Source organism: Oncorhynchus clarkii, chromosome 5 (assembly GCF_045791955.1).
Source record: "Oncorhynchus clarkii lewisi isolate Uvic-CL-2024 chromosome 5, UVic_Ocla_1.0, whole genome shotgun sequence".
Lineage (NCBI taxonomy): Eukaryota > Metazoa > Chordata > Actinopteri > Salmoniformes > Salmonidae > Oncorhynchus > Oncorhynchus clarkii.
The window spans coordinates 31,851,685-31,879,035 of NC_092151.1; the positions used below are offsets into that span (position 1 = coordinate 31,851,685).

Consider the following 27,351-nt stretch of genomic DNA (forward strand, 5'->3'; position numbering starts at 1 on the left):
CATTCATGAAAATTATTAGCCTGTCAAGTTTAAAACAAATTTAACTTTGAGGAGGTAGCCTGGCGTTTCCATTTCTCACAATAACATGTTTATTCATCACAATGTTTTTTTTCCTATTCATAATTTACAGTTGTTTGGTGTTGTACAATTCGTTGCAAATACAGGTAAGAAACCAATAAAAAATGTAATAGAGACCCTCAGTGGAGGTGTCATAATACCCATACAACATAGCGGTCAAACAGAGAAATGGTTCCAACCGTTTTTACACCATAACTTTTTCCCCATAGCGGATTTTAGAAACACTTAAAATAAGTGCTGTGTTTCGTGTAGACTTGCATGCTGACCAGACCACTTGCGTGCGTGCGACCGCGTGTGCCATCACATGCATGTTGATTTTGTCCACCCAGATCAGACACGATCAGAACATGTAGGTTGAAATATCAAAACAAACTCTGAACCAACTATATTAATTTGGGGACAGGTCGAAAAGCATTAAACATTTATGGAAATTTAGCTAGCTGTTGCTAACTATTCATTACTACATTTAGCTAACATTAGATAGTTAATCCAGAGATACATACCATTGCCTCGATTTGGCAGTCTTGTCCAGATCACATGGTATTTGCAGTTCTTTATGATAGCCCCATTAGCAGCTAATTAACATTAAATTTTTTGCAGGTAAATATATTGATAAAAGTCACCTTGTCCTAGAGAGATTTACACAGTTATCAAAAGGTCACACCAGGGTACGCCTACACGAAATATATAAGTGTTTCTTAAATTCCCTATGGAAAAACGATTGGAACCATTTCCCTATTTGACTGCTGGGTATTATGAATCATACTGTGGTACTGTATTGGCTACAGTAAAATCCCAAATAATTAGAGCTCTTCTCCTTTAAATTTCAGATTTTGTCTTGAGAAGAATGACAAATATTTTACGACAGGACGTATTCACCGGTTGTCAGAGCAACACCCTACCGCCGCTGTTGAGTTACATTAGCAAGTATAGCCATTTATATCAAAGGAACGTGGTATCCGAGGGAATTGCTGCAACTACTCAGTTTGTTACTTTGTGTATATATCTTTGTGCAATGAGTTATAACATGTTGACTTGCATCAGTCGTTTCAGAGCGCACCACCACCATTGTGGTGAATAGGAAGACGTTTGAGAAAGTCATGCAGCATCGAATCGATTGCTGAGAATTCAGTGTTCACGACATCTTTCAAGAAAACTCAATGTCCATTTTCTAAACGGACGGTGTGTACAATTTGAGCACATTAGGCCTAGTGACCAAGTCTAGGTTACATCTATAATAGGAGTGTGTGTGTGTGTGTGTGTGTGTGTGTGTGTGTGTGTGTGTGTGTGTGTGTGTGTGTGTGTGTGTGTGTGTGTGTGTGTGTGTGTGTGTGTGTGTGTGTGAGAAAGAGAGATGGAGAGCTCCTTGTCCATGTGTATTTGTAAATATGTTGTTCCCTCTTTACAGAGCCCTGTTGCCTTTTGGATGCACGTAGCAACATACACCAAACAGGCCTAATCAGAGACCTACATTCCATGCCTGTGGTCCCGTGCTAAGCACTAAAAGCCAGCCAATGATGCTAACCTTCACCACCACTGAAGCAGAGGAGGAAGCCTGTTGCCGGGACTCCCCGCAGAAACCTAGACCTCAATTCACCCACTCATGCCTGTGATCCCTATCCCTCGGCGAGTGCGCAGCTTCCATGGCCCCCACACTACCTGCATGCACTCGGCCTGCGGGACGGCGCGCACCACCCAGCTTGTGCGCACCAAGTACAACAACTTTGACCTGTACCTGCGCTCGCGCTGCATGTACGGCTTCCTGCGCTTCCTGCTCTACTTTGGCTGCAGCCTTCTGACCTCCCTCCTCTGGGTGTCGCTGTCTGCTCTCTTCTGCCTGCAGTACGTGAGCGCGCGCCTTTTCCTGCGGCTGCAGTACAAGCTGTCCGTGATCCTGCTGTTGCTAGGACACCGGCGCTTTGACTTTGGGGTGCTCAACAACCTGTTCATCTACAGTATGCAGGTCACAATGTTCCTGGTGGGAGGCCTGGGCTGGTGCTTCTTGGTGTTTGTGGACATGTAGCGTCTGGTTACAACAGACCATGGATCACTATTTTATGCCAATGTCAGACATCCACCTGAGTGATGCACGGCAGCCATTTTGTACCAAAACACTACACACAGCAGCAGTTGTGATGAAGGTGTGAGTATGACCAGGAATAAAAGGTGGACAGATTATATAGTGCAGGGATTCATGAAAGACCAGACAATCATACTTTTTTCACAAACACACACACATACACACACAGAAAAGTATGTGGACAGCCCTTCAAATTAGTGGATTTAGCTATTTCAGGATCACCCTTTGCTGACAGTTGTATAAAGTCAAGCACACAGCCATGCAATCTCCATACACAAACATTGGCAGTAGAGTGGCCTTACTGAAGAGCTCAGTTACTTTCAACGTGGCACCATCATAGGATGCGACATTTCCAACAAGTCAATTCGTAAAATTTCTGCCGTGCTAGAGCTGCCCCGGTCAACTGTAAGTGCTGTTATTGTGAAGTGGAAACGTCGAGAACTTAGCCACGAAATGGTAGGCCACACAAGCTCACAGAACGGGATGGCTGAAGCGCGTAAAAATCATCTATACTCAATTGTAACACTCGCTACCGAGTTCCAAACTGCCTCCGGAAGCAACTTCAGCACAAAAACTGTTAGTTGGGAGCTTCGTGAAATGGGTTTCCATTGCCGAGCAGCCACACACAAGCCTAAGACCACCATGTGCAATGACAAGCGTCGGCTGGAATGGTGTAAAGCTCACCACCATTGGACTCTGGAGCAGTGGAAATGCGTTCTCTGGAGTGATGAATCCCGCTTCACCATCTGGTAGTCCAACGGACTAATCTGGATTTGTCGGATGCCAGGAGAACGCTACCTGCTCCAATAGTGCCAACTGTAAAGTTTGTTGGAGGAGGAAGGATGTCCTGGGGCGAGGTTCATACATAAATGGTTTGTCGAGATTGGTGTGAAAGAACTTGACTGGCCTGCACAGAGCCCTGACCTCAACCCTTTAAAACACCATTGGGATGAATTGGAACGCCAACTGCGAGCCATGCCCAATCGCCGAACATCAATGCCAGGCCTCATAATGCTCTTGTGTCTGGCTGAAAGCAAGTCGCCACAGCAATGTTCCAACATCTAGTGGAAAGCCTTCCCTGAAGAGTGGAGGCTGTTATAGCAGCAAAGGGAAAACCATTCCATATGAATGCCCATGATTTTGGAATGAGATTTTCATTGAGCGGGTATCCACATACTTTTGGTCATGTAGTGTATATTAGTATTAGCTATCAAACCATGTAAAGGAACAACCTAATTCTGTATATTTATTTAAAAAAATGCAACTAACTGGATTTATGTCAACTCTGTCAGACACCATAAAAGGCATTTCATTTTTACATGTATTGTCCAACAAGTGTTTAAAGGCCTTGCTTGTTTCATTCTAACACGGGTATTATTACATATTTGAATAATCTAATCTCCAAACTTCTTTTTGTTTTGTTTTATAGCGCTATATAATGCTTCAGGACTAATTTCGTTAGCATTTTGGCATGTTTTTCCTGATTTAAAACATAAAACAACGTTTATAAAGCAAACATTATCCCTTCGGTCTAGCACAGCAAATGTGTCAATAGTTGAAGCATGTGTTGCAGAACAGTGATTTAAAATATTTTTTTCTGAATGTTAACATATATCGATTTTAATAGGGCTGGCCATCATTGACGGAGTTGACAAGCCACTGACGGAGTTGACAACAAATACTCAAAACAGACATTTTTGCTTCAATAGAAACATTTGTCAAATGTACAAAAATGTTTTATTTGAAAACCCCCAATAGAAATATAACCATTCTATCAGATCTTTCAGCACTCTGACGGAGTTAATGTTAGACAAAAATCTGACAGAGTTGATGTTTTACGGAGTTGACAAAAAAACTATTTTTTCATCTTCATTAAAGTGCTATACAAAGTAGCAAATGTGTTCTTCCGGAGTTGCTGTATGACTCTAAAATCGAATTATTCTAACGTATCCAGGCTGTATCACAACCGGACGTGATTGGGATCGTATTGGGCGGCGCACAATTGGCCCAGTGTCGTCCAAGTTTGGCCGGTGTAGGCCGTCATTGTAAAGCAGAATTTGTTCTTAACTGACTTGCCTAGTTAAATAAAATAAAAATATATATTTGTTCCAAAATTAATATCCTATCATGCAGATGGAGTTTATGGTTGTGAACTTGTCACCGTGGTGATTTCAATGTTTTGTTTAAATCTATCAAAAGTTTTTTTTAAATGACAGACCATGTGTGGCCTTGTTGCATTACATACACGTATAATGGGGACATGAATGGTGGAGCTGACCATGCTCATTCCTGATTCATTTAGGATTTTAAACGTGACGGAGTTCACAACATCACCGGACACATTTTTTAGGAATTACAGTTTTTGAGAGAAATACTCTTTAAACTCAAGGGGCTATTGCAAGAAACTACATAAGGTCATTTTTCAGTTTACATTAACTATTGGCTGTTTTTTTTGAGAGAGAGTTTCAAATTGGCATCCTTTGCTCAGGACAATGGAATTTGAAGTTACAGAGCCGATATGGAAATTAGTAATATTGAAAATATATTATTTTAATTCCCCTTTATAAAGTACAAAACTACATTGGGGCAAAAAAGTATTTAGTCAGCCACCAATTGTGCAAGTTCTCCCACTTAAAAAGATGAGAGAGGCCTGTAATTTTCATCATAGGTACACTTCAACTGACAGACAAAATGAAAAATAAAAAAAATATTTTTAATTAATTTATTTGCAAATTATGGTGGAAAATAAGTATTTGGTCACCTACAAACAAGCAATATTTCTGGCTCTCACAGACCTGTAACTTCTTCTTTAAGAAGCTCCTCTGTCCTCTACTCGTTACCTGTATTAATGGCACCTGTTTGAACTTGTTATCAGTATAAAAGACACCTGTCCACAACCTCAAACAGTCACACTCCAAACTCCACTATGGCCAAGACCAGAGAGCTGTCAAAGGACACCAGAAACAAAATTATAGACCTGCACCAGGCTGGCAAGACTGAATCTGCATTAGGTAAGCAGCTTGGTTTGAAGAAATCAACTGTGGGAGCAATTATTAGGAAATGGAAGACATACAAGACCACTGATAATCTCCCTCGATCTGGGCCTCCATGCAAGATCTCACCCCACGGGGTCAAAATGATCACAAGAACGGTGAGCAAAAATCCCCAAACCACACGGGGGGACCTAGTGAATGACCTGCAGAGAGCTGGGACCAAAGTAACAAAGCCTACCATCAGTAACACACTACGCCGCCAGGGACTCAAATCCTGCAGTGCCAGACGTGTCCCCCTGCTTAAGCCAGTACATGTCCAGGCCCGCCTGAAGTCTGCTAGAGAGCATTTGGATGACCCAGAAGAAGATTGGGAGAATGTCATATGGTCAGATGAAACCAAAATATAACTTTTTGGTAAAAACTCAACTCGTCGTGTTTGGAAGACAAAGAATGCTGAGTTGCATCCAAAGAACACCATACCTACTGTGAAGCATGGGGGTGGAAACATCATGCTTTGGGGCTGTTTTTCTGCAAAGGGACCAGGACGACTGATCCGTGTAAAGGAAAGAATGAATGGGGCCATGTATTGTGAGATTTTGAGTGAAAACCTCCTTCCATCAGCAAGGGCATTGAAGATGAAATGTGGCTGGGTCTTTCAGCATGACAATGATCCCAAACACACCGCCCGGGCAACGAAGGAGTGGCTTCGTAAGAAGCATTTCAAGGTCCTGGAGTGGCCTAGCCAGTCTCCAGATCTCAACCTCATAGAAAATCTTTGAAGGGAGTTGAAAGTCTGTGTTTCCCAGCAACAGCCACAAAACCTCACTGTTCTAGAGGAGATCTGCATGGAGGAATGGGCCAAAATACCAGCAACAGTGTGTGAAAACCTTGTGAAGAATTACAGAAAACGTTTGACCTCTGTCACTGCCAACAAAGGGTATATAACAAAGTATTGAGATAAACTTTTGTTATTGACCAAATACTTATTTTCCACCACATTTTGCTAATAAATTCATTAAAAATCCTACAATGTGATTTTCTGGATTTTTTTTCTAGTTTTGTCTGAAAATTACAGGCCTCTCTCATCTTTTTAAGTGGGAGAATTTGCACAATTGGTGGCTGACTAAATACTTGTGGGTGCGTATATACCATATCACTAAGACTTCTGTAATAATAAATCTTACTTTAGTTTGGCGTATGAGGGATAGTATGCCCCTCAACACTCTAGAAGGAAAAAAACATGCTGTCTTGTATGACTGGAGGAAAACAAGTGACAATGTTTAATTCTAAAAATAAAGGATATGTTCAGTATGGGTGTTTAAATTGACTGCCCAGGTGACAGACATTATATTTGTAGCTAACATTATTATTTTATACATCCTCTGTTGAGAAAAAAAAGCTAATGTATCGTGCTGTAAAATATATGGATAAGCCTGTGTACATATTGTCTTATTGATACCAATAATATCTGCCATGGACATGGCCTGTTGCTGGGGCTGTGTCATCAAGTCTGTAACAATGCAAGTTAGTTATTGTGAGTGGCTTTGGGTGAAGCACTCATAATATCAAAATGTAGTTCCTCACATGGTCCCAGAATCGCTCTCACAGAGACAACTCTCTGTTCTGCCTCCCTGAGAACACAGTAGCCAATCACAGCCAGACACCTTCGGTCTCTGCCAACCATAACAATGGCCATGGCTGTGTCCCAATGGCCTTATATAGCCTCCTTTCCTCATCTTCTTTCCTACACTAGGACTGATCTGGTAAGGACAGGCTGAAATTATTGAATGAAAACCTATTCATAACATTTATCTATCAGTGATTATAACTGTGTCTCATTGTTCATTTTAAGTACCAAGATCCTGCTTAATTTCTCCTTTCCTTGTTCCCTTTCCTGCAACCCTAGGGCCTGTCCAGGAGAAGGTCCGTGCCCAATGCTGCATTCGTAACCAAGTGGGAGGTGTGAATCAACCAGTTGTGAAGTCGTAAATACCAGTTGGATGCATTCACATGCTTTGAACTTGTTCAGAAACGCTGATTGGCTAATGGCCAACAAACTGTGTAAACCATAAACTATGTGCAGTTATCATGCTTCTTAACAAATTATAGTGTTCAAAAACCATATTAACAGATAATTTATAAAAAGCAATGTTTTTGTTGCATTTAACTGCAGAAAATTCTGTTATCCAGGTCATTTCCGAGGTAAGTGTCGTCAGAGGTCAGCATGCGGGAGCTCAGGATGATGGACGAGTTTCACACTAGTAATTATCAGTTAGAGGCCATTCAAGTGGATATTTCTCCAGTAGTGTGGTAAATTCCCACTTCCCACTTGGTTACAAATGGAGCACTAGTTATAGTCACAGCTTCTGTTTCAGTACTTAAACGGAAAGAGAGCTGAGTTTCCACCGTACTGCTTTCTCTAGTCAGTCTGTTTCAGATCAGCGCTCAATATTAAGGAAAGGAGTTAAGAAAACCATTTGAATGATTTGGGACATGCCCAAGACTTTGGATGAACCCAGCTCCACACCAACTCATTCAAGGGTTTTTCTTTATTTTTACTATTTTCTACATTGTAGAATAATATTGAAGACATCAAAACTATGAAATGACACATGGAATAAAAAAAAGTGTTAAAACAAATCTAAATCTATTTTATATTTGAGATTCTTCAAAGTAGCAACCTTTTGCCTTGACAACAGCTTTAGCTTTTCTCAACCAGCTTTCATGAGGTAGTCACCCGGAATGCATTTCAATTAACAGGTGTGCCTTGTTAAGTTCATTCGTGGAATTTCTTTCCTTCATAATGCATTTGAGCCAATTAGTTGTGTTGTGACAAGATAGGGTTGGTATATAGAAGATAGCCCTATTTGGTCAAAGACGAAGCCCATTTTATGTCAGGAAAAGCTCAAATAAGCAAAGAGAAAATACAGTCCATCATTACTTTAAGCCATGAAGGTCAGTCAATCCGGAAAATTTCAAGAACTTTTGAAGTTTCTTGAAGTGCAGTCGCAAAAACCATCAAGCGCTATGATGAAACTGGCTCTCGTGAGGACCACCACAGGAAAGGAATACCCAGAGTTACCTTTGCTGCAGAGGATACGTTCATGACAGCTTTGCATACTCTTGTTAAAGGGTGGCCACTTTGATTCAATAAGTGTTATTTCATAGTATTGATGTATTCGCTATTATTCTACAATGTAGAAAATAGTAAAAAATAAAGAAAAACCCTTGAATGAGTAGGTGTGTCCAAACTTTTGACTGGTACTGTATAGACACATTTCCCTATTGTGTTGTAATAGTTATTTTACAATATTGCCTTGTATAAGGATATACTGTACATTAGGATACATTCTAAAATGTATACAGTAATAATGACAGAGTGATTTTAACCATTACCAATGACTTTATATAACCAGTGGGTATAGTACACACTGCACCCCAGTGTTGATATGCACACATTCAAATATGTTTAATGATTTGTGGGACTATTTTCTGGCTAATTTTAATTATCAATCAGACATAGTTAAGATCAACTGCTTTAGGTTTCGAAAAGCACAGTTAGTTAAGGCTTAAGGGCATGGCTTACAAACATTAAATATATCAGATTTTATGGAAATACAGTATATACTGTAGTCATGGATGGACTGAGGCATGTCAGTGAATGTATATCAATTTTGTTTTCTGACATTAGGGGGTGGTATGTGGATTCACTACAGTAAAACGGATACAGTAGTTAGGGGACAGTTGACTTGAGGTCATGTTATGTTATGTAGCCCGCAGTCGGTCCCCAAAGTTATAAACTACACACATGCACGTCATGCAACAGTCGTCGCATAGGCCACGTGAGTTAACCGTGCATGTAAATGCACTCCAGAGCGCACCCTTCATAGAGTAAAACAATTCACTTGGTCAAGTATAGCTGCTTCCTTTGTCCTGAATTCTGCCATATGAATACAATTTGGTTTGGAAATACGCATTTAAGACTCATCAGAGTGTTTCGAGTTCATGTAAAGGTGTCAACTAAAAGGTGAGTACGCCTACCACATGCCCTTTATGGCAACTGTTTATTGTATTTACAATAAAGTACAGTAACATCTGAAAGACTATACAGTAGCCTCTAGACGCCTAGGCTGTCTTGATGAAAGTATATCACATGTATAATGATGTCAGTCTGCGCACAATTCATATAGCGTCCATGTGATCGGAATTCACACCCGGCACAAGGACTAGAGGCACGCAAAGAAGGAGAGAGATGGGGGGCGATCGTTCAAGATAGGAGAGCGAGCGATACAGTCCTTGGAGCTAGCAATCGAGGTGCACTCGGGGCCTGCCTGTGCTACAGACGGCCACGGACCCTGCAAACTTTACATCTGAAGAAATAACGCTGTGCGGAGTGCCGACTACTGTCTTCCCTTTTATGGAGGACCGACATACCGGGTAAACATTCGTCTTCATCTTGGTTTGATATACACGCCTATAGTGTTTATTTAACGCATATGTTTTGCCATGTTTTATTTCCTCGTAATGTAGAGTTAATCTACCCATCTTTCATATCCATCGCTTGATAGCCTACATCATCGGATGACATAGCGACATTGACATAGGCTAAACAGATATTTCACTTTAATAGTTTTGTAGAATAACAATTTCGTAGATTTTGAGGTTTTGTTAGAACCATGATGTTGATTTAATGCAACTGAATTTCCGAAAAATATAACCCTCAAGTAGACTACAGGAATTTGTGCAGATGTTTTGAAATGTTATGATACTTTGGCAATTAACTGTATGAAATGTAACACTTTGTATTAGTCAACAATATATCCTGCAATGTTTCAAACAGGATGAGTGGCGAAAGTGGAATGATATCGGTCATTGCGTCATTATCAAGTTCAACCAAAAACGCACCCCTGTAGGCTATAGGCATTATACAACACATGTAGCCGCCTAACCATAGACCCACACATATGTTGCATACCATGTAGCCTATTCATAGCTGTGGATCTTAAAGTTATGGTATCCAAATGAGAGAGGCTACAGTAACTCACTGCAATCAGACCGGCATATTGTGTGCTATTAATATAGGATTCAACCACCTTATATATATATATATTAGTACTTTTATGTCCTCAGTGCTAACTTAACATGTTAAGTCATAGTGTACAGAAAATCAATCTATACCTGTCAAAGCATTAGGAGTAGACTATAAAGGTTTCAGTTTAGAGAAGTGCTTATAAATGTATGCAAGATGTTTTCTTGTAATTCTATCTGATACTGTATTATGGGTCTGTACTCGTTTGAATGTGCCTGCCTTATTCACGTGTCTCCATAGGATACTTATAAATGATGTTGTTTGTGAATAAATGCATAGTACAGTTTATATAGTCCATTATTGATTCGATGGAATCAATAGGCTACATCCATGATGTTTGTTGGCTAAAAATGGCAGAATTTTGACAGAGTCCCTGATTTACAACCATTTACTCTGACAGTACCATACTGGATCAGTGCTTCTCTATGACCTGGGGTCTGACTTCTGTGTTACTGTCTGCATCCCATGAAACCCCTGACATGTGACTACACACAATGCCTACTGTATTGTTTGGGCCTTGCATGTAGCTCGTGGCAATTTCTTCATTTCCTGCTCTCCCTCTTACTCTCGCTTTCTCTCTCTTTCTCTCTCTCTCTCTCTCTCTCTTGCTGTCTTTCTCTATTTTTGTCTCTCTCTCTCTCTCACACACACACATACGCACGCACGCAGGCACACACACACACACACACACACACTTTCTGTTGTTTAGTGTTTCTTGTTTAGAGATGATTCATAACTCTTAGACCAGTACATTGCAAGATGGCCCCTCTATTTTATCTTTCCAAGATGTTTTCATCAATATGAGGTGGAATGGGCGGTGTCAGGTTAGAGGTTGGCCTCATTTGCTTCTTGTATGTGTGTGTGTGTAGCTTTAACTAACATGGCTGACATCCAGCACTCCAAGCCTACAGGTTTGCCTTTCACACACAGCTCTCAACACTGTGAAATCCATCTCAGCTGTCATACCAAACAAGAGAAGGATATACAGACAGAGAGACTCCCAACACTCTGCTTATGATCTCAATCTAAACCTAAAGGCTCAGTGTATGTTTGTGTGTAGGTCTGTACGTTCCTGCCTGTCTATAGACTCCACACGATGACACCTCTTTCATAGTTCTTTGCTTTATTGCTGGGAAGTCAGTGAGGGCCACGAGGTGTACTGCCAAGTTCTTATCTTTAATGTTTAACAACGACATACATGGAAAGAGTGTTCTTTTTTTTCTCAACCCGAGGCCTTTACCGTCGCCCATCTTTGAGTTGGACGGCTGCCAAACACTGTGATGGCGCCCAACAGCTGTATTTTTGTATGCTGTGTCCTGGGATGCCCTTCCTCCATAGGCTCCACACTACGAAACATTCCACGGGGGGCAAAGGGGGGCGGTGAGAAGAGAGAGAGAGAGACACACACACACAGTTAGAGACACGTACATGGGGAGAAAGGGTAGAGAAAGAGGGAGAGAGAGAGAGAGGTTGTAGGGTTCGCTTAACTGGCTTTACCCTTCATCAGACGCTTGGCTGAACAGTATGGACTCTTTAACATCGGAGCGATCAACTGTAAAGGAAATGTTTAGGTTTACTGTCACCTTCCACCTCTGTGTTTATTATCCAGCATTGTAGGACCCACCCACTATGTTGCTTTACCAGTACATATTGTTGTACTACTGTTGCTACTGTACTTGGTGCTTTGAGTGCGAGAAAATATTTCACTTATAGTATTTGGGAGTAAATGTTATTCATTTGACAACCAATATTTGAGATGAGATTCTAATTCTTTGTTTACAGTGCTAGCTGAAAAATAACGCCTTGATTTCTGTCTCTTTGGCTCCTTGGTTTAACTAGTGCACTTGACGAGAGGGAGGGAGGGACCACACTACAAATGCTCTGTGTAAAAAGGCCCTACCCATCTGGCTTCTTTCTGTGAGGCCATCTAGAGATGATGATGAGGCAATGGGATGGCAGTGTGCATGGTAGGTGATACAGGGCAGACATACATTATTTACTCATCATCTTTACTGTATGTATGGTTGCTCTGGGCCAGCAGTGTTGTCACAGATCCCATCATGACGTCAACTGAGTCCAGTACACAGTTCCTGTCATTTAGATGTGAAGTGGGTTCTGTCATACTGTGCTGCCTGATTCTGTTTGACGTGTGTGTGTGTTTAGTTATTGGTATGTTTTCAAAACTTTTTATTTCCATTTTCTCCACTTTTTCCCCATATAATATGTGTTTTGGGATTATTGTCTGAAATGGACTGAAAATAAAGTTTGCTAGATGTTTATCTGGAATGGTGAGACACAATCTGTAGAGATGTTTTTCACCATTTTTCAAGAATTCTGAGAATATCTAGTCAATTAATTTGTAGTTATTCTGTTACCATTACAGTGCATTTGTAGTAGCAGTGTTTGATTTGATATGTTGATTATATTGTTCATTTCAAATAATTTCTGAGGGCTTAAGGAAATTCTGCCTTCTCAGATTGTGTCTGGCCTTAGCTACAGTGTGGGTTGTCCTATCAATAGAGCCTAACTAGCGAAGTTGTATGTTGCATTATATGAACTAATGTTGGCATATTGGATGGAAGATGACATTAAACTGTAGATGGTGTAGCATGGCATTGGTTCTTGTTTGGTCAACAGTGGATTGTTTGTCAGATATATACAGTACCAGTCAAAAGTTTGGACACACCCACTCATTCAAGGTTTTTCTTTATTTTGACTATTTTCTACATTGTAGAATAATAGTGAAGACATCAAAACTATGACATAACACATATGGAATCATGTAGAAACCACATACGTTTTTTTTTAAGTCTTCAAAGTGGCCACCCTTTGCCTTGATGACAGCTTTGCACACTTGGCATTCTCTCAACCAGCTTCACCTGGAATGCTTTTCCAACAGTCTTGAAGGAGTTCCCACATATGCTGAGCACTTGTTGGCTGCTTTTCCTTCACTCGGCGCTCCAACTCATCCCAAACCATCTCAATTGGGTTGAGGTCGGCTGATTGTGGAGGCCAGGTCACCTGATGCAGCACTCCATCACTCTCCTTGTTGGTCAAATAGTCCTTACCCAGCCTGGAGGTGTGTTTTGGGTCATTGTCTTGTTGAAAAACAAATGATGGTCCGACTAAGCGCAAACCAGATGGGATGGTGTATCGCTGCAGAATACTATGGTGGCCATGCTGTTTAAGTGTGCCTTGAATTCTAAATAAATCACAGACAGTGTCAACAGCAAAGCACCATCACACCTCCTCCATGCTTCACGGTGGGAACCAGACATGCAGAGATCATCCATTCACCTACTCTGCATCTCACAAAGACACGGCGGTCAAAATTTGGGCTCATCAGACCAAAGGAAAGATTTCCACAGGTCTAATATCAATTGCTCGTGTTTCTTTCCCCAATAAGTAAGTATTTTCTTCTTATTGGTGTCCTTTAGTAGTGGTTTCTTTGCAGCAATTCAACCATGAAGGCCTGATTCACACAATCTCCTCTGAACAGTTGATGTTGAGATGTGTCTGTTACTTGAGCTCTGTTAATCATTTATTTGGGATGCAATTTCTGAGGTGCAGTTAACTCTAATGAACTTATCCACTGCAGCAGAGGTAACTCTGGGTATTTCTTTCCTTTGGCGGTCCTCATGAGAGCCAGTATCATCATAGTGCTTGATGGTTTTTGTGACTGCACTTGTTTAAACTTTACAGATTGACTGACCTTCATGTCTTAAAGTAACGATGGACTGTCATTTCTCTTTGCTTATTTGAGCTGTTCTTGCCATAATATGGACTTGGTCTTTTACCAAATAGGGCTATCTTCTGTTTACCACCCCTACCTTGTCACAATGCAACTGATTGACTCAAACACATTAAGAAGGAAACAAATTCCACAAATGAACTTTTAACAAGGCACACCTGTTAATTAAAATGCATTCCAGGTGACTACCTCATGAAGCTGGTTGAGAGAATGCCAAGAATGTGCAAAGCTGTCATATTTCATAGTTTTTATGTCCTCACTATTATTCTACAGTATAGAAAATAGTAAAAATAAGCTTTGCACACTCTTAGCATTCTCTCAACCAGCTTCAGGATGTAGTCACCTGGAATGAATTTCAATTAACAGGTGTGACTTGTAAAAAGTACATTTGTGGAATTTCTTTCCTTCTTAATTAGCCAATCAGTTGCGTTGTGACAAGGTAGGGGTGGTAAACAGAAGAGTGTATAAAACATTCGGAACACGTTGTCTTTCTACGACATAGCCTGACCAGGTGAATCCAGGTGAAAGCAGTGATCCCTTATTGATGTCACATGTCAAATCCACTTCAATCAGTGTAGATGAAGGGGAGGAGACAGATTAAAGAAGGATTTTTAAGCCATGAGACAACTGAGACATGGATTGTGTGCCATTCAGATGGTGAATGGGCAAGACTAAAGATTTAGGTGCCTTTGAACGGGGTATGGTAGTAGGTGCCAGGCGCACCAATTTGTGTCAAGAACTGCAACACTGCTAGGTTTTTCACGCTCAACAATTTCCTGTGTGTAACAACAATGGTCCACCACCCGAAGGAGATCCAGCCAACTTGACATAACTGTGAGAAGCATTGGAGTCAACACGAGCCAGCATCCCTGTGGAACGCTTTCAACACCCTGTAGAGTCCATGCCCCGACCAATTGAAGCTGTTGTGAAGGCCAAAGGGTGTACATCTCAATATTAGGAAGGTGTGCTTAATATTTATATATTTCTTTCTTCAGTTTTCCTCAGAAAGCTTGAGCAGTGTAACTCCTTGTACCAGGAAGGTTTAAAAGAAAAGTAGAGAAGATAAGAGTTTTTTTTAACTGTTCACCTACTTAAACAGTATACATAAACTCATGCACACACATACAAACTGACAAACTATTAACCTACACATTCACTGAAAGCGAGAGAGAGAAAGAGCTATTAAGATTCTTGAAAGGTAACTGATTTGATTGCTTTGGCTCATTCTGTGCTTTAGAGGAAGTCTTCCAAGAACTGAGACAATGGGCAGTAAACATGCTCTCCATATTAATTTAACATAAGGACTAACTAATGTGCTCCTTTTTGACTTGGAACCTACTGCCTCAAGAACATTGACGATAACAGAGAAATGTCATAATGCTTCATACGCTTTTTCAGTGTTCCATGTGGAGAGGTTTGACAAGTAGCTCTTGCAAAACTAAAAGCCATTTTCTCTCCCTCCCTTTCTCTCCCTCTCTCTCTTACTCTCTGTGTGAGGTTTCTGGTAAGTGACATGGTTGGCCTTTGGCATAACGCCTGGCAAGATCACATGGCATGGATGTCACGCCAGTTTGTGTGTGCGTCTGTGTGCGTGTGTGTGTGTGTGTGTGCGCGTGTGTGTGTGTGTGTGCGTGTGTGTGCATGTGTGTGTGCGTGTGCGTGTGTGCGCGTGTATGTGTGTGCGTCTGTGTGCGTGTGTATGTGTGTGCGTGTGTATGTGTGTGCGTGTGTGTGTGTGTGTGTTAGAGGAGGAGAATGAGAGAGCGGCAGAGAGCATGTGTGCCTTTTACTGTTCCAAGTGTTTCACTATGAATGACAGCACATAGACATTACAGCAAATGAAGAGAAGTACTGAGGGGTGGGATGATTATGGAATTCGAATGACATTTTGATAGCATCACGAGTCCAGTTTCCCTTTACAATGTATACTAAAACTCAAGAGTAGATTTGTCTTGGTGTGACTGAAAAGAAATCAGTAGAATCTATTTGCACTTTTCCTAAAGGTTTCCACTTATAAAACCATCAGTAAATAGTTTGTAGACCATGAATAGTTGTGTAATCATTGTAAGTCATTGTTCATGTATGGTATCATTAGCATTTGTGAATACATACAATACACTACATATTAATAATTTATTATGAGGACTTGTCATCATAATAGTAAATTAATTTACATAGGTTTTGAACAAACTAGATTAATGTGTATAAAACGTATAGCAGACCTTCGAAATTAAGTGTTCCCTACAGTACCTATAAGACTTGGCTATACAGAAGCACTCTGTCAATGGTATTACTTTTCTGTAGCCTATCTGTCCATAGACCTTGAGGTGAAATGTAAATTCATTTGTTCTAAGGCGGAACACAATACAATGGGAGTCATCTCTCCAGCGATCACTAAATGGGTCTTGAGATTGTGTGGTCTTGACAGCATTTGAATTTACCTTGTCTTTTTCTGATGGCTCAATTGCATGCTAAGATATCTCAATTACCATGTTATTCACTCCGCACAGTATCTTAGTCCCCCTTAAAATGAAGTACAACGTATAAATGCTTTATATAGTATACGCCAGTGGGGAACTATGACTATAGGACCCCCTTCAGAGGGACCAAACATTTTCCAAAATGTTGTGTCAAACAAAGAAATCTAGAAAATAACAGAAAGCATAACATCAGTTAATGCGGCCAACATTTTATCTGCTGTAGTTGGACCATCCTATTCCTAATGAAGGAAGAGCAATGCTTTTTGAAAACATTATGAATGAATCACACAGAGACAGAACTGGCACCGACAAAACATTTGACACACAGCATAAAATAATGCGACCAGCAAAACAGAACTTTTTAAACAACCTATGGTAGCCTAACACCACAGTCACACTGTCATCAATAGCGACAACAAGTGACACATCAAAGGTGTCAGGTTCATGGGGCTGAAAGGACAGCGATCATAATACCTGTCCACTCCATGGCGCTGAAGAAGAGCCAGTTTTGGTCAAACACATAGACACATGAATAAATAGAGAGGCATACAGTGGGGCAAAAAAGTATTTAGTCAGCCACCAATTGTGCAAGTCCTCCCACTTAAAAAGATGAGAGAGGCCTGTAATTTTCATCATAGGTACACTTAAACTATGACAGACAAAATGAGCAAAAAAATCCAGAAAATCACATTGTAGGATTTTTAATGAATTTATTTGCAAATTATGGTGGAAAATAAGTATTTGGTCACCTACAAACAAGCAAGATTTCTCTCTCACAGACCTGTAACTTCTTCTTTAAGAGGCTCCTATGTCCTCCACTCGTTACCTGTATTAATGGCACCTTTTGAACTTGTTATCAGTATAAAAGACACCTGTCCACAACCTCAAACAGTCACACTCCAAACTCCACTATGGCCAAGACCAAAGAGCTGTCAAAGGACACCAGAAACAAAATTGTAGACCTGCACCAGGCTGGGAAGACTGAATCTGCAATAGGTAAGCAGCTTGGTTTGAAGAAATCAACTGTGGGAGCAATTATTAGGAAATGGTAGACATACAAGACCACTGATAATCTCCCTCGATCTGGGGCTCCACGCAAGATCTCACCCCGTGGGGTCAAAATGATCACAAGAACGGTGAGCAAAAATCCCAGAACCACACAGGGGGACCTAGTGAATGACCTGCAGAGAGCTGGGACCAAAGTAACAAAGCCTACCATCAGTAACACACTACGCCGCCAGGGACTCAAATCCTGCAGTGCCAGACGTGTCCCCCTGCTTAAGCCAGTACATGTCCAGGCCTGTCTGAAGTTTGCTAGAGAGCATTTGGATGATCCAGAAGAAGATTGGGAGAATGTCATATGGTCAGATGAAACCAAAATATAACTTTTTGGTAAAACTCAACTCGTCGTGTTTGGAGGACAAAGAATGCTTAGTTGCATCCAAAGAACACCATACCTACTGTGAAGCATGGGGGTGGAAACATCATGCTTTGGGGCTGTTTTTCTGCAAAGGGACCAGGACGACTGATCTGTCTAAAGGAAAGAATGAATGGAGCCATGTATCGTAAGATTTTGAGTGAAAACCTCCTTCCATCAGCAAGGGCATTGAAGATGAAACATGGCTGGGTCTTTCAGCATGACAATGATCCCAAACACACCTCCCGGGCAACGAAGGAAGAAACGTTTCAAGGTCCTGGAGTGGCCTAGCCAGTCTCCAGATCTCAACCCCATAGAAAATCTTTGGAGGGAGTTGAAAGTCCGTGTTGCCCAGCAACAGCCCCAAAACATCACTGCTCTAGAGGAGATCTGCATGGAGGAATGGGCCAAAATACCAGCAACAGTGTGTGAAAACCTTGTGAAGACTTACAGAAAATGTTTGACCTCTGTCATTGCCAACAAAGGGTATATAACAAAGTATTGAGATAAACTTTTGTTATTGACCAAATAATTATTTTCCACCATAATTTGCAAATAAATTCATTAAAAATCCTACAATGTGATTTTCTGGATTTTTTTTTCTAATTTGTCTGTCATAGTTGAAGTGTACCTATGATGAAAGTTACAGGCCTCTCTCATCTTTTTAAGTGGGAGAACTTGCACAATTGGTGACTGACTAAATACTTTTTTGCCCCACTGTATGTGATCGTATCCCAATGTAATCAAGGTTTGAAATGATTCTGTTTTTGTCAAAAACTATTATCTGTTTGGGATTCTTGCAGTCATTTTTTAGTGTACAAATGATTTAGAACTATGTTCCGGCCCCCGACCATTCGCTCAAGGAGTATCGGCCCCCGACCATTCGCTCAAGGAGTATCGGCCCACGGCTGAATGTAATTGGGGATCCCTGGCCTTTATTTTACTTTTCCAGTTTACTGTTAGCTGTTATAGCCTTAGTTTAGCATAAAGCACACTGTAGGCCTCACATGACTGTTTACCTGCCCTGCTCCAGGCCAGAGCATGAGGTAAGCACCAAGTTTATAGGGCACATAATGTAATGTGTAATCTCACATGTAATATCAGCAATTGCATCTTAACAGGGCTCTAGACTAACTTTTTCAGTTGATAGCCCCAGTACATGATTTGGTCGCACCAAATATTCGCCACTGCGCAACGATAATGGCCTGATCTGGGTCCCATAATGCATTCTATACAGAACCAGGCAAATAATGACTAGTCATCTTTTAAATTAGCATGCCCTTTTGTTCTTACATTGATTTGGATAGATTTACAAAGGGTTCAAAGGTAACTATTTTTCTCACTGGCAGTTTGTAAATGCATTGGAGTCATGTATGCTTACTTTTTATATCTTTGCATTTTGACCTAGGGCACTAGGCTATATTATTCACCACCTGAGGAAGTGGGAACTCAAAACACTAGATTGCTAACTCTAAATATGATCATGTTGCTAGATAGCCATGTAGGGTAATTGATTAATCTTTCATTAAATGCAATGTCCTACAAAACCTTTCCAAGCCTAGGCCTATATAGGTTACTTGATGTAGGACTATTCACCCAAATGGCGCGCTCCGCTCTGCAGGTGGAACAAAACCATATTCATAGCCGACTCTGGTCGTAAAGTGATGCCATGAACTCAATATGTATTTGTCAATACAGGTGCAAAATAATTGATATACTCACAGAAAGCTGTAACTTTCTGTAACTAGGACAACCGTAGTTGCTTTGAAAACTGTATTTTTCCCGCAATTGCATTTTGAGCAACAGTCATAACCTTGTGCTTATTAGGATGCATCTCTCTCTTCTCCATGCGCACAGTAGTCTGACAGCGAAATAGGGGCAGGCAGATGCTTTCATATGGTTTATTTTTGGTCAATTGCACATTACTGTTAAATCGTGTTAATAAAAACATGTAATTGTCAACAAAGAAATAATGTGACCAGCTATATTTTTGTTTACTGGCACCCTCGCGATCATTAACAAATTAGTGTCGCACTGCTAAGTCAAAGGGTCGCAAATGCGAGTGTTTTGGTCGCAGTTTTGAGCCCTGGGGGGAATTGATATAGTGGGTTATGTCACATTAGGCAATGCACCCGACATAGGGAGCTGTTATGTCACCCGTCATACACTTTGTAAAGTATGATATAACCTTATAGATGATTTGTGAAGCATCTATGTCATTCTTATGAAGACTTCAAGTATGATACAGTGTATAAAGCCTTTATATGTAGAAGTTATTTTTGCAGTTAGACCCTCACAGTCATGATATTATTATGACATTGTAACAAACGCATTTCTCTGAAGAGCGAATGCTTAACCTAAATCAAACCTCTGTGAGAAGTCAGACCTCAGCAGGAGTTAGCACCAGTAACCCTCTCTCTGGAGTCCTGCCCTGTATGTACTCTGTATGTTCAATCTGTGCCAGAGAGCTTGGTGGACTGCCAGTGCAGGGCAGTGGAAAAGCCTGGAATCTGAGTCGGCCACAGTCTCTGCTACACAGCCCCCTTATACCACTGCAAATTAGCATAGCATTATCTGATGCTCCGAATGATCCTGTCATGGTCATTGTGTTGCTGGAATTTTTGTAATTATGTCTTGACTGTTAACTGTGCTGGATTAGTTTCGGGAAATGATGATTATTTTTGTTTGTGTAGCATAAGATTAATCAACTAATGAATATACATGCAAAAACACAAGTATTGAAATAAACACTTCTGAAAATCAACCTGTAATAGAGCATGCTGGGAAATATGATACGGATGGGTGTGGTTTTCAGAATGAATTTGTAATTATACTCAACAATATTACTCAACAAGCTTGTTCAAATTCAGCTCACTTCGAGCAGAGTTTGTTGAGTAAACAAACTTTAACACATTAGTTCAAATTCAAGTCCGGTCAACTCACAGAATAACGCTGATTAAGCAATTGGTTGGCTTTTTGCAGTTTGTGAGTAGCGTCATTAGGATAGGAAACATGTTATAGAAATATAAATCAAATGTGCAGTAACACTTTAGAAGTAGTATACACTGAACAAAAATATAAACGCAACATGTAAAGTGTTGGTCCCATGTTTCATGAGCTGAAATAAAATATAATTTTCCAGATGCGCAAAAAACTTGTTTTGCTCAAATTTGGTGAACAATTTTGTACATAATCCATCCACCTGACAGGTATGGCATATCAAAAAGCTGATTTAACAGCATGATCATTACACAGGTGCACCTTGTGCTGGAGACAATAAAAGGCCACTCTAAAATGTGTAGTTTTGTCACACAACACAATGCCACAGATGTCTCAAATTTTGTGAGAGGGCGCAATTGGAATGCTGACTGCAAGAATGTCCACCTGAGCAGTTGCCAGAGAATTGAATGTTAATTTCTCTACCAAAGTCATTTTAGAGAATTTGGCATTAAGTCCAACTGGCCTCATAATCGCAGACCACGTGTATCCAAGCCAGCCTAGGACCTCCACATCCGGCTTCTTCACCTGCGGGATCGTCTGAGATCCCAGCCACCCAGACAGCTGATGAAACTGTAGGTTTGAGCAATCAAATAATTTCTGCACAAACTGTCAGAAACCATCTCAGTGAAGCTCATCTGCGTGCTTGTCGTCCTCACCTTTGACCTGACTGCAGTTTGCGTCGTAACAGACTTCAGTGTGCAAATGCTCATCTTCGATGGCCACTGGCATGCTGGAGAAGTGTGCTCTTCACGGATGAATCCCGGTTTCAACTGTACCGGGCAGATGGCAGACAGCGTGTATGGCATTGTGTGGGCGAACAGTTTGCTAATGTCAACATTGTGAGTAGAGTGCCCCATGGTGGTGGTGGGGTTATGGTATAGGCAGGCATAAGCTACGGACAACAAACACAATTGCATTTTATCGATGGCAATTTGAATGCACAGAGATAATGTGACAAGATCCCGAGGCCCATTGTTGTGCCATTCATCCGCTGCCATCACCTCACATTTCAGCATGATAATGCACGGCCCCATGTCACAAGGATCTGTACACTGTACAATTCCTGGAAGCTGAAAATGTCCCAGTTCTTCCATGGCCTGCATACTCACCAGACCCATTGAGCATGTTTGGGATGCTCTGGATCGACGTGTACAACATCAAGTTCCAGTTCCCGCCAATATCCTGCAACTTCACACAGCCATTGAAGAGGAGTGGGACAACATTCCACAGGCCACAATCAACAGCCTAATCAACTCTATGAGAAGGAGATGTGTCGTGCTGCATGAGGCAAATGGTGGTCACACCAGATACTGACTGGTTTTCTGATCCATGCCCTACCTTTTATTTGAAAGCATCTGTGACCAACAGATGTATGTATATCTGTATTCCCAGTCATGTGAAATTCATAGATTAGGGCCTAATGAATTTATTTCATTTGACTGTACTGAGTTCATTGAAGGAAGTCAATCTTCAAAATTGTTGCATGTTGTGTTTATATTTTTGTTCAGTGTATTTATTACTATAATATGCTATTGCTACATTGCTACACTGCCACAATCAAAAATCTTAATATGAATCCTACCATGTAACATGGAGACTAATCTCTCTTGGACAGACAGCATAAGCATCAAGCATCTGGCCAAATTACGCAAAACCCGTGAATCTCCCTCCTCAACTTAACTAAGCTCACTCGAGGTCGATCCCATGTAAATATAAGGAAATCTAATGTAAAAACACGTCCAGGTCATTGTTTGTCTATGCTGTTTATTTGCATAGTGTTTAGGCAACCTTCTCCAAGTCTATAGGAAAAGACAGCTCCTATGATTGGACTGGCCAGGGGTGTCCAGTAATACAGGTTATTTAAGGGGACATGTAATTTGAGTACACGTATATGTGGAGTATGGAGGGGTGTAACTGCTACAGTACCTAGCCAAGTCTGGTAGTCCGCTGACGTGAAATTCTGTGTGTACGTGCGTGCGTGCGTGCGTGTGCTGTCGTGGAAATATTCAGTCAATAATATTTCTCAAATACCGGAGCCTGTGAGTTCAAATATATTTTTATTACAATATAATAAAAGCCGAGCTGTTTCATTAAAACAACTCCCTTTCCAGTCTTGGCACACACTCTTTATACAGGTTATATCCTTACGTCACACACATAGTAACTCCTCTTTATGATTCATCCCCTCTGGCATTTGGCCACCGTTATCCTTTTTGCCTTTCATATTAAGGGCATGGAAACAGAGCCATGCTCTCGCCTAAGACGGGTGCATGAATGTAGGTCATAGATGTAACCATAGCAACCGTAAACATTAGGCCGTAGCAATGGTACAAAAATAAAAAGACATGTCATCCTGCTAACTCCTCAGAAATGAACACATATGTTCTGGAAAAATTCCAATAGGCGTAACCACAGCAACAGTAATTATTAGGCTATAGCACTAGTACAGAAATAAACAGTCATGTCCACTCCCCAGACAGGTGCATGTCTAATGGTGTCTAATGACCCAGAGCACACGTACAGTGCGTTATTCTTGCTGGCTCCTCTAATGTATAATGGCCATACATGTTCTGGAAAATACGCAATAGTGCCTACATATCGATCTACAGTGCCTTGCGAAAGTATTCGGCCCTATTGAACTTTGCGACCTTTTGCCACATTTCAGGCTTCAAACATAAAGATATAAAACTGTATTTTTTTGTGAAGAATCAACAACAAGTGGGACACAATCATGAAGTGGAACGACATTTATTGGATATTTCAAACTTTTTTAACAAATCAAAAACTGAAAAATTGGGCATGCAAAATTATTCAGCCCCCTTAAGTTAATACTTTGTAGCGCCACCTTTTGCTGCGATTACAACTGTAAGTCGCTTCGGGTATGTCTCTATCAGTTTTGCACATCGAGAGACTGAAATTTTTTCCCATTCCTCCTTGCAAAACAGCTCGAGCTCAGTGAGGTTGGATGGAGAGCATTTGTGAACAGCAGTTTTCAATTCTTTCCACAGATTCTCGATTGGATTCAGGTCTGGACTTTGACTTGGCCATTCTAACACCTGGATATGTTTATTTTTGAACCATTCCATTGTAGATTTTGCTTTATGTTTTGGATCATTGTCTTGTTGGAAGACAAATCTCCGTCCCAGTCTCAGGTCTTTTGCAGACTCCATCAGGTTTTCTTCCAGAATGGTCCTGTATTTGGCTCCATCCATCTTCCCATCCATTTTAACCATCTTCCCTGTCCCTGCTGAAGAAAAGCAGGCCCAAACCATGATGCTGCCACCACCATGTTTGACAGTGGGGATGGTGTGTTCAGCTGTGTTGCTTTTATACTGTTGTGTATATCTTTATGTTTGAAGCCTGAAATGTGGCAAAAGGTCGCAAAGTTCAAGGGGGCCGAATACTTTCGCAAGGCACTGTATGTGCTCGTGGAAAGCGACGTGCCTGTGTGTGTATGTGTGTGTCCCAATTTTTAGATGGACGGACCCACAGCAAAGTACAGCAGAAGTGTATCAAGTCCTTATCATGGAAGTTCTGTAGGTTATGTGATAGACCTTGCTGGATGTGGAATTCAATATGGATGTGGAATTCAATATAGTTGTTTCCCTGTAACCATTTCTCTGTGCCCCAGTTCAGAAGTATACTGAGGGCGTTGTGCAAGTTTTGGTGTGACGGGAGTGCACTGACAGTGACCGGTGATGCTGAATGATGTCCTCCTTTCAGCAGCCATGTTGTCCCACTCTGATGTCAGACATGCGTCACATGATATAATTCACTGACTAGCATTTTTTAAACTCTTTTATTTTCCAATCTTGATATGCATATAGCCTACTACAGTTTCTGACTTTCACATTCCTCACTGTGCCTCCCTCCCTCTCTCTCTCTCTCTCTCTCTCTCTCTCTCTCTCTCCCCCTTTCTCTGGCTCACTCACTTTCCCTGCACATAACATGTACTGTAGCTCTGTGTTTCAAATCTCGTTTCTCACTCTTTCCCTTTCTCTCTCCCCTCTCTTCTGCTGACTCATATAGAATCAGGGAGGTCCGCTCTTAAAAACAGGTGACTCAATGGCACAGGAACACTGCAGAGGATAGTGTACCGAGCTCTGTCCTCCACACACGCATGCACACACACACACACACACGTCTACCCTTGTCGTTCTCTGTGTGTCATATATTACACACACAAGCCAACACTCTCCCCTCCCTCTCTTTCAAACTCACACACACTCACTCTCAAGCACAAGCCAACAGTCTCTCTCTCTCTTTCAAATGCACACACAATCACACTCATGCACAAGCCAACACTCTCTTTCCCTCTCTCTTTCAAACTCACACACACTCACTCTCAAGCACAAGCCAACAGTCTCTCTCTCTCTTTCAAATGCACACACAATCACACTCATGCACAAGCCAACACTCTCTCTCCCTCTCTCTTTCAAACTCACACACACTCACTCTCATGCACATGCTACACTTTCTCACCACCTCTCTCACACACATACACACACTCACGCACACACACACACTCACGCACACACACACACACACATGCATACACACACCTCACATTACCTCAGACTGAGCGGAAACTACGTCCCTGTATAAGACAGTGACATTCTGCCTGCCTGAGTCTGTTGATGACCCTGCTGTCCTGAATCACAAGGCCACACCATTGGCAGTATGCATGTAAATGACAATGACACATTTGCATGGAATATGTCTAGAGGACAAGCCAGGAGAGCAAGCAGTGAAGGGAGCCATGTTACAGCACTACTCCTTTGATTGCTGTGATTGATCCAATGCTTACAGCAAACTTTGTGTCCCTGGCTAGATTGCTATTAGGGGATACTGTTGCTACATCGTATTGTTACTGCAGTTTTATGATCACTAAGGGCTGGAGTCAATCCATATCGCAGACGTTCCTCATTACATTTTAATGGTCATTTACAATTGAGCCGACATACTGTATGCAGCGTTTACCATGAATGCAGTCTCCTCGAACGCGTGAACGTTGCCTTTAAATTTAAATCAAGCTAGAACACGGATATTCCGCGATACGGATTGAATTGAACCCTAAGAATACATAAGCCATATTTGATGATGTATGAATATGGATCTTATAATACAGATACTTCCTTTGAAGGTCTCTCAATGAATGCCCTATGTATTTGGCCATGGAATCATGTACATACAGTATCTGTTGTGTTGATTGTTACACCGGATTCGCACAAGGTCTATGACATATACTCTATGTGACTGTCATCTTACTGTAGCTGTTATTAGGATTGACTAGTTCCATACATTTTTATTGGTCGTTGACACATATTTGCTGATGTTATCGCATTAAGAAATTAAATGAATACATTTAGAAATATCAGAACAAGCAATGTCAGTGTCCAGAATATATATATATATATCTATATATCTATATATCTATATATATATATTCTGGACACTGACATTGCTTGTTCTGATATTTCTAAATGTATTCATTTAATATCTTAATGCGATAACATCAGCAAATATGTGTCAACGACCAATAAAAATGTATGGAACTAGTGACCACTGAGTGTATGTATATATGTGTATGTATATATATATATATATATATACATACACTCAGTGGTCATTTTATTAGGTACACCACCCCATTCATGAAAATTGATCACTACAACAGACAGTGAGTCACGTGGTCGTGGCTTGCTATATAAATCAGGCAGACAGAGAAAACCATTAGTAACACACTACGCAGTCATGTATTAAAATCCTGCAGGGCACGCAAGGTCCCCCTGCTCAAGCCAGCGCATGTCCAGGCCCGTCTGAAGTGTGCCAATGACCATCTGGATGATCCAGAGGAGGAATGGGAGAAGGTCATGTGGTCTGATGAGACAAAAATAGAGCTTTTTGGTCTAAACTCCACTCGCCGTGTTTGGAGGAAGAAGAAGGATGAGTACAACCCCAAGAACACCATCCCAACCATGAAGCATGGAGGTGGAAACATCATTCTTTGAGGATGCTTTTCTGCAAAGGGGACAGGACGACTGCACCGTATTGAGGGGAGGATGGATGGGGACATGTATCGCGAGATCAAAATTACAGACCTCTACATGCGTTTTAAGTGGGAAAACTTGCAAAATCGGCAGTGTATCAAATACTTGTTCTCCCCACTGTACATATAAAGTGAATAAAACAGTATGTAAACATAATTAAAGTGACCAATGTTCAATTACTATGTACATAGGACAGCAGTCTCTAAGGTGCAGGGTAGAGTACCAGTGGTAGCCAGCTAGTAACAGGGACTAAGTTCAGGGCAGGGTACAGGAGGACAGCTAGTGGTGATTATTTAACAGTCTGATGGCCTGGAGATAGAAGCTGTTTTTCAGTCTCTCAGTCCCAGCTTTGATGCATCTCTACTGTCTCCGCCTTCTAGATGGTAGTTTATTGGTCACATATACAGAATACA

General features: G+C 41.1%; 2 protein-coding genes across 3 annotated transcripts in view; both read left to right on the plus strand.

Moving 5' to 3' along the window:
* The first annotated feature begins 949 nt into the window (after positions 1-949).
* Positions 950-4,273, plus strand: LOC139408666 (transmembrane protein 250-like). Its single transcript, XM_071152845.1, has 2 exons — positions 950-1,260; positions 1,487-4,273. The coding sequence occupies exon 2, from the start codon at positions 1,682-1,684 to the stop codon at positions 2,099-2,101; it is 420 nt and encodes a 139-aa protein (XP_071008946.1). The 5' UTR covers positions 950-1,260; positions 1,487-1,681; the 3' UTR covers positions 2,102-4,273.
* A 3,533-nt stretch (positions 4,274-7,806) lies between these two features.
* LOC139408667 (nucleus accumbens-associated protein 2-like) overlaps positions 7,807-27,351 on the plus strand; it is a 40,634-nt gene continuing 21,089 nt past the window's right edge. Inside the window, exons 1-3 of one of the 2 annotated variants that reach the window (XM_071152847.1) lie at positions 7,807-9,178; positions 9,342-9,588; positions 12,080-12,207. The gene's annotated coding sequence lies outside the window, so the exon portion shown is untranslated. The remainder of the gene's footprint in view (positions 9,179-9,341; positions 9,589-12,079; positions 12,208-27,351) is intronic. The other variant, XM_071152846.1, reaches the window with a different exon arrangement.

Coding starts and splice junctions, on each gene's coding strand:
- LOC139408666 (XM_071152845.1), top strand. CDS start 1,682: ATGCCTGTGATCCCTATCCCTCGGCGAGTGCGCAGCTTCCATGGCCCC.